General features: G+C 37.8%; 1 protein-coding gene across 1 annotated transcript; it reads right to left on the bottom strand.

The window, feature by feature from the left end:
• Positions 1-6,405: 6,405 nt before the first annotated feature.
• LOC307144088 (uncharacterized protein) lies at positions 6,406-7,917 on the bottom strand. The gene is made up of 3 exons (XM_079846076.1): positions 7,887-7,917; positions 7,056-7,346; positions 6,406-6,653 (listed from the first exon to the last, which is right to left on the bottom strand). The coding sequence occupies exons 1-3, from the start codon at positions 7,912-7,914 to the stop codon at positions 6,517-6,519; spliced, it is 456 nt and encodes a 151-aa protein (XP_079702202.1). The 5' UTR covers positions 7,915-7,917; the 3' UTR covers positions 6,406-6,516.
• Positions 7,918-8,215: the final 298 nt, after the last annotated feature.

Below are 8,215 nucleotides of genomic sequence, written 5' to 3'. Positions count from 1 at the left end.
AAGCGGCGAACCGGCAGGGAACGACTGACTCGACAGCATAGTTTCCCTCCGAAGAGGGTGTGGGCCATCCTCGGATGACCCGCGGGGCTCCTCCGCACCCCGGCACTTGGGAGGGGTTGGCGGATTGACCCCGTGAGGGCACCGCGGACGCACGGGTACCGTGTTAGCGGATCACTGTCCTGGGCCCAGAGGCGTCAGGACTTCTTAGACGCAGCCTTCCTCGCCACAATGACTGTCCTCAGATCAGCCCTGGGCTTAGAAGGCTGCGCCTGTGAGCGCCGCGCTCCCGACTACCCTTTCTGAGGGGGTGTACGAGTGGCGACACTCACTTTTTTCTGCGCCCTATGGGAGGAGCTTGTACTCGGCGTCTGCTGCTTCAGCCCAGCAGCAAACGAGACCTGGGGCTAACGGGGAAGGAACTGCTTGAGCACCGCCACCTGTTTCTTTGCCTCCAGGAACCTGTCGGTAACAGTGGTGACGGCGTCACTGAACAGGCCCCCCGGAGAGGCGGGATTGCAGCACGTGAAGAGGCAGCACCGCACAATGCAGATTTACATTTCCCTACAGTCTAATCTTTTGCTTTTGACTATGGGTGAATCTCCAGTTGTCACTGATGATTGTCGTTTGGATCTTTCTGGATTACAATCCGCCATCAAATGATAAGTTTAATAATTCCAGCTGCTGTGAGAAAAGGCTATAAATGATCCGCCACCTGCAGCTTCTTCACATTCGAGCCGGACTCCTTCATGTATACAGACGTGACGTAATGACACAAAGACATGCTCGAATTTCCAGCTAAAATCCACCAGTGCCACTCAAATTATAACACATTATTATAAGCGTACCGTTGTGAATGGGATAAGATAAGCAGATTTGAACACTGGCTGGTTGTACTTGGTAAAAAGTTATGGACTGCAGCTTTAACTATAGACCCGATATAGTCCAGAGTACACTTCTAGCCAAAATAACCTTGAATTTGGTTACATGTCGCTTATGCCAAAATAACTTGTGAGATGTATGAAATCCCATCATGTAGGCAAAGTCAACAGTGATTACAAGGTGTTTTGGTTTCATTTCTTTGACATGTTCATGTTCTAGGTGATTATATGGTCTTTTCTTGGGCTTTCACTGACAACCAATGTTAGGGTTATTGAAGGATATTGGACGTTTTAAACGCAAAATTGCTTGCTGGGTTACCTGAACCATTTTTTTAAGGCACATTGTTTAGTAAAGCTGCTTTTGAACAACAAAGTGATATTTAAAGTAATTACATTTCTTGGAGGAACTTTTAATAACTCCCCATGAGAGAACCTGTCACTGCCTCATCAAAGGTAAACAGGTTTGTAATAGATTGCATCACCTCATCATGCAGTCGTTAAACCATGTGTCAAAACAAAGACAGGTGCTTCCCATGTTGCTTTAGGGAAACTTTCACTGTAATAAATATGCATTTATAATCACTGGAATCATTGTTTTGTCATGCAGTAGCAGTGTCTCGCCCTTACTTTTCCATCCACCCCATGGGCTCAAATTCCTGGCATCAGGACAAGCAATCAGTTCAAGTATAGTAGCTTGGCTGAGCTAAAAATAATCAGAGTCAAGTATCAAGTAATCAAGTATTTGTCTGAGGCACACGGGCACACTGACTGACACCTAACTGGTTTAAAAGGAAGTCCAAACAAAAGACTTAAACAGGTTACGTTCATGATCTTTACCTCACTGTATCAGGTTCAGCATCAGCCACTGAAAAATAAACTGGTCAAAGAGTATCCTGCACAACACACATATACAATGAGATGAAATTACTTTACAATCATGCATTTAGCATAAATTCAGATAATCTCTGTGCGGCTACCCTTCACCCACTTTACTAGTTTCACTGGTTTACTTTAAATACTGTACACTATGCGGTTAAAAAATGTATCCAGATATTCTTAGAGAGCATCTCACATATTTATTAATTCCCAATTTTCTTTATCTTTTTTTAAACAACGTAAAATAACCCTGTACAAAATCACAGCATTAGAAAATTGCAGATACAAAAATATTACAGGTAAAAAAGTTTCCATAAATAAGCTATAATGCCACTTACCAAATACAAAATTGACATTGGAAATCAGGAAAAAAGAGCACAACCAAACAGTTTGGGTTTTTCATCACCTCTTAATGTTCACACAGACTTGACTTTATTAAAGCCACACACACACACACACACACACACACGCAAACACACACACACACACACACACACACACACACACACACACACACACACACACACACACACACACACACACACACACACACACACACGTAACGAATTAGCTCTGAGGGGAAATATTAATAATTATTCATAACTCATTATGATTATTCATTATGATTAATTATGAATATTAGAATCAGTTAAATAGATTAACTTGATGTAGCTACTTTAACATTACAATCAATCATTGATGTAGCTACTTTAACATTACAATCAATCAATCAGTTTGTCCTATGGACGTTCAGTACTGATTATTAATTAATTCTTAGAAAAGGATATTTTTCATGGTCACAGAAAAAATAAATAATTCTTTGAATTTATGTACACGCCTAGCACATAAGATCGATCATTAAAGGAAATTTTTTTGCAGGCAGGGAGTCAGGACCAACATATATTGTGCACAAATTTGTATTAACTAAAGCGCGGACAAGACTAAAACTAACATGCAACATACAGTACATAACACAGTACATACATGACAAGAGGTAAGGTTGAAGTGGATGGAGGGAAAAGAGTCAGAACAGATGGATGAGGTTTTTCAAAAAGTCTAAACCTTTGGAAGAACTGTATTTGATAAACTCCTTTGTCTGAACAAATCAGTTTTACTAACTACACAGCGATTTCTGTTTCGTACTTTACTTGCATTTAGCCTGAGCTGTAGAAGACCGTCCGAGGTGAAATCGCAGGAGAAAGTTTGATGGTTCCGTCCGATGGTATTGCAGTGACGATCATGGCGTGCAGAGTCTGGGCCTTCTGTTCCCTGGTCTTGTGAGGCCATCAGATTCCCTGTTCCACAAACACCTTTGGTGGCTCGGTGTGTGTGGAGGCCTGCCATGTGGGCACCCTCCTGAGGTAGACTTGACCAATGAGATTGTTGGGATTTCAAAGCGGGAAATATTTTATGGTTCTTTGTTTCAAACATAAAATCAAAAGGGTCTGTGCCCATTTATACTCTAATTAATACGACAAACACATATTGCCTCCAATGAGGACGTGACACATGAAAGTGTAAGTTGTGAAGCGAGCATTCATTTGACAGGAGACACAACATATCTGAGATTACATGAAATAGTAAGTTCGGTCCTAGGGTGCCGGTTCATTTATAGACGGTTTGTCTATAACTTGACGCAAAAGCGTGTGTTTTACAGGCTTTGTGTCTTTCCCCTGTGGACTTTCCATGTGGCTGCATTCTTTTGGGTCATAAAACGTCTTATCAGTTTTGTTTCCAGGGTAACTGAGGATCCTTCTCTGTTGTGTTAGGGGAGAGTCTGTTACTAAGCACAAGCATTTGAAACATATTAGTAAATGTAACCGGTAAGGGTTTAACGGTACACAAAACTGACAGTTCGGTACGTACCTCGGTTTTGAAGTCACGATTCGGTACAACTTCGGTACTGCAGTTTTAAAAAATAGCTTTTTATTTATTTTTTTATTAAACAATGGTTTACTGAAAAAAATTGTGTCTGACCTTAAATTAATTAAAATATAACTAAAAGTTTCTTAAGTATAATGCTGTAAACTATACAGGGAGCCCTTACTTGCACATTATAATATTAAAGGTTAACAACAGAGCCCAAACTATGAGCCATAGATTCAGCTGATATTCATGTTTAGATTTAATAATCAACACTCAAATAACACATTGTGTGCAAACATGTAAACTTCACATAAGGCAGTTTTTGCATTAACTCCTAAATCTAATTATAAAATTCGTTTTTTTCTCCAATTCGTTGATGAAATTTAATCATTTAAAGGCTACACAGTGGCTGTCATTTTCATGACAGATATATCTAAACATACATTAAATAATCAAGACATCACTAAGAGGTTAAGTAGAATATATATATATATATATATATATATATATATATATATATATATATATATATATATATATATATATATATATATATATATATATATATATATATATATATATATATATATATATATATATATATATTAAATATATATAGGCTAATATTGTGCATATATTTAGTGAAAGAGTTGATTTCTCTAGTGAATTAACAGCTGTGAACACTGAATGCGGCCGCTTGAATTGATGCACCTATGGTACAGTGATCAGTCTTCACATTAAAGAGCGTCAAAACGGCATTTATCGTTTGAATTACGTGATAAAATGGACTGAATACTTAATATGTCCATGTGGGAACTCGGATTAAAGTGTGTTCCGCGCTTAAAATAAGCAAACTGTTAACTGTTAAAGATTGCATTCGGAACCATTCGGTACACACGCGTACCGAACCGAAAGCCCTGTACCGAAACGGTTCGGTACGAATACGTGTACCGTTACACCTAGTAACCGGCGATTATGTGTCTGATTTCGCCTCAGTTGCTACACACACACACACACACACATGCGCACACAGATCAAAGATATCAATATTTCAAAGAAATCAATATAAAACAGAAACAGAGTTTTAAACCCACACTCAGAGTGATATAGATCAGTAGTTTGAGGTTTAGCAGAGAGTAATGTGTGTACAGATATACAAGGGAGTGCAGAATTATTAGGCACGTTGATTTTCTGATCATATTTTTTTTCCAGGCACATTTGACCAATTCCAAACCACAGTAATCCTAATAACTACTATTGATTTAGTATTTAATAATGTATAAGTGATATATAATTGTTCATGAAGGCTGGAAATGAAAATCACCTTATATTCAGGTGTGCAGAATTATTAGGCATGTTTTCTTTTACAGATAAATTGAGCCAAAAAAGAGATTTAACTCAGACTGAAAAGTCAAAAAGTATTAAATGCCCATGAGAAGGATGCAATACTAATGCAATACTAGACATTGCAGTTAAGGCATGACCATTGGACAGTGAAATGCTCGTTGGGTCAGCAGGATCTGACAAAAACAGGTGGTGAAGAAAAGACACCTGTTAACTGCAAAAGAATTAAGAATTAAGGTGAAGAATTAAGGGTGAAACCATCAGGAACCCTTTAGTCTCCAGCGCCACCATTTTCCAGAGCTGCAACCTACCTGGAGTCTCCAGAAGTGCAAGGTGTCAGGATCTCAGAGACTTCAGTTAGGTAAAGAATCCTAAAAAATGACCCCCACTAGATAAGAATCACAAGCTGAAGTGTTGTAAAATACATGAAGAAGGTTTTTTTATAGGCTTTATGGACAGATAGGTTGAGAGTGACTCTTGAAGGACCAGCACCACATCCTCTAGTACCACTGTTTGAAGAATTCATCTTCCAGAATCTGGCAGTACGTTTTGGGAGTTCATTTTTAGTCCATCTCTGCAAAACGGACTTCAGGATGGACTAAAATGAACTCCCAAAACGTACTGCCAGATTCTGGAAGATGAATTCTTCAAACAGTGGTACTAGAGGATGTGGTGCTGGTCCTTCAAGAGTCATTCTCAACCTATAAAACCTATAAAGCCTAAAAAAAAGCAGGCTTCATGTATTTTACAACACTTCAGCTTGTGATTCTTATCTAGTGGGGGTCATTTTTTAGGATTCTTTACCTAACTGAAGTCTCTGAGATCCTGACACCTTGCACTTCTGGAGACTCCAGGTAGGTTGCAGCTTTGGAAAATGGTGGCGCTGGAGACTAAAGGGTTCCTGATGGTTTCACCCTTAATTCTTCACCTTAATTCTTAATTCTTTTGCAGTTAACAGGTGTCTTTTCTCCGCCACATGTTTTTGTCAGATCCTGCTGACCCAACGAGCATTTCACTGTCCAATGGTCATGCCTTAACTGCAATGTCTAGTATTGCATTAGTATTGCATCCTTCTCATGGGCATTTAATACTTTTTGACTTTTCAGTCTGAGTTAAATCTCTTTTTTGGCTCAATTTATCTGTAAAAGAAAACATGCCTAATAATTCTGCACACCTGAATATAAGGAGATTTTCATTTCCAGCCTTCATGAACAATTATATATCACTTATACATTATTAAATACTAAATCAATAGTAGTTATTAGGATTACTGTGGTTTGGAATTGGTCAAATGTGCCTGGAAAAAAAATATGATCAGAAAATCAACGTGCCTAATAATTCTGCACTCCCTGTAGTTTATGGAGTTCCTATAAAGTTTGAGTCTTTGAGCTTCACATTAAAAGTACAAAAAACCTCAATGTTTTCTTCCTGTTGAGTCAGTGATATTAGATCACAGATTCTGGACAGTTGCTGTTGTCCTCGTCATGTCTGCGGCCCAGACACACTGGAATCCACTGGGGTTGGTAGTTTGATTTCCTTTTGCAAATGATTGTCATTGTGATGATGAGATGAGGATGATGATGAAACCGCCCGCAACTAACCCAAACACAGTATTAAATTCTCCTTTTATTGATTCAGTATCATTTCCTTTTATTAATCTAGTCTCCTCTCCTGTTGTTGATGGTGTCTCTGGAAAAGAGCATTTACACTGTTAAAATTAAATCAGACAGACGATTCTCTACACAAACTTCATAAAACACTTCTGATGCTGAGAATCTGATCAAACTTTTAACACACCAAATCTAAAGCATCTCACTCTGATTGAAAAACTTTAAATAGTTAATTCACAGATTATTATAAAAAAAAAAAAAAAAAATTATATATATATATATATATATATATATATATATATATATATATATATATATATATATATATATATATATATATATATATACACTGTATATATGCTTACAAGAGACTAACAAGCAGTTTTCTGTGTTCCATGAGTAACCTGAACTCAATAAAATAATCAAATATAATTTATTTTTTAATTTATTGAATTATAATCAGCAGTATTATATACAGTACCTGTTATGCTCACAGTGAATTCTGTTGTTTTTCCTCCACGCTGTGTTTGCACAAAGAATCTGAATTGTTCTGTCGTTGCTGTAGTTGGAGTGAATCTGCATGTGAAGCTGTTTCTCTGTTCACAGGGGTCATGAGGAAACTCTTGTCTACAGATTTCTGAGTCTTTGTTCTCAGGGTATTGAAACTTATACAGTGTAATCCAGCAAGTAGAGCACAGAGAGACGTTGCAGGTGAGAGTTACTTCTTCTCCCACAGTTCCAGTCAAATCCTCACAGATTACACTGATGACATCTGAAAAATAACATGTAGATTATATAATACAGCAACTGAACAATAATAAAGATTTCTGGTGTTTTTTAATCTCTCATGAAACTCTGTTTTGAACACATCTGGACATCTTGTGTCTGTGTCTATATCAGTCATATTATAAACATACAGTGACTCTTACATTAGAGAACCTATTCATAAATTAAACCACAGCATTGTGTGTTTTTGTTCATTAGATGTTGAATTAATCTATGCTAATGGAAGGGTCATATATTTTATTATTTATTATGGATTTTACATACTCAATAGTAATATACACACACAGTCTCTGCGTGCAACATCCGGACTGTTTCTTTAAGTGAAGTTTTAGTAACTAATTTCGGGAGGAGCACGTCCAGATAATTAAACCTTTCTAAATAATGGAGCACGCCAAATAATGTAAATCTAATCAAACCCAAGTGGAGCATGCCCAGATAATTAAAACCTAATTAAACACGAGTGGAGCATACTGAACTAATCAATTCAATCAACAACAGGAGGAGTGTTTATATACAGCTGACTCACCTTCCTTTCGTTGACAGTTTCTTAGCATCCCTCCACCACCCCATCTCCTCACTTGATTGAATAAAAACCTATTAGACGTCAACTCAATCCATAACGCAATACAGTCTAGTTCTCTAGACCAATCCTATCACGGGGGGGGATACTCTGGGTTCGGGCCAAAATTACGAGCCTGGAGCCCTCCCCCGGACAGCACGCCAAATACGCATAATCTTTTACTCCATTTAATTTGATGTAAGTGTGAACTCGTGAATCATGTGCAGAGAAACACAAGATCCTGTAGTCTGGACTGAAAACGTGATTTTCTGTTTATCTGTATGAACACATTATTG

Source organism: Gobio gobio (assembly GCF_949357685.1).
Source record: "Gobio gobio genome assembly, chromosome: 20".
Taxonomy (NCBI): domain Eukaryota; kingdom Metazoa; phylum Chordata; class Actinopteri; order Cypriniformes; family Gobionidae; genus Gobio; species Gobio gobio.
Note: the sequence above shows the minus strand (reverse complement) of the source record. Positions and strands in the feature narration are given on the sequence as shown.

Bases quoted from the DNA above. Each gene is read 5' to 3' on its own strand.
- LOC307144088 (XM_079846076.1), bottom strand. From the start codon at position 7,914: ATGCTAAGAAACTGTCAACGAAAGGAAG. The intron at 7,347-7,886 runs GTGAGTCAGCTG...GTTATTTTTCAG, and splicing joins AAACTGTCAACGAAAGGAAG to ATGTCATCAGTGTAATCTGT. The intron at 6,654-7,055 runs GTACTGTATATA...GCTCTTTTCCAG, and splicing joins ATTCACTGTGAGCATAACAG to AGACACCATCAACAACAGGA.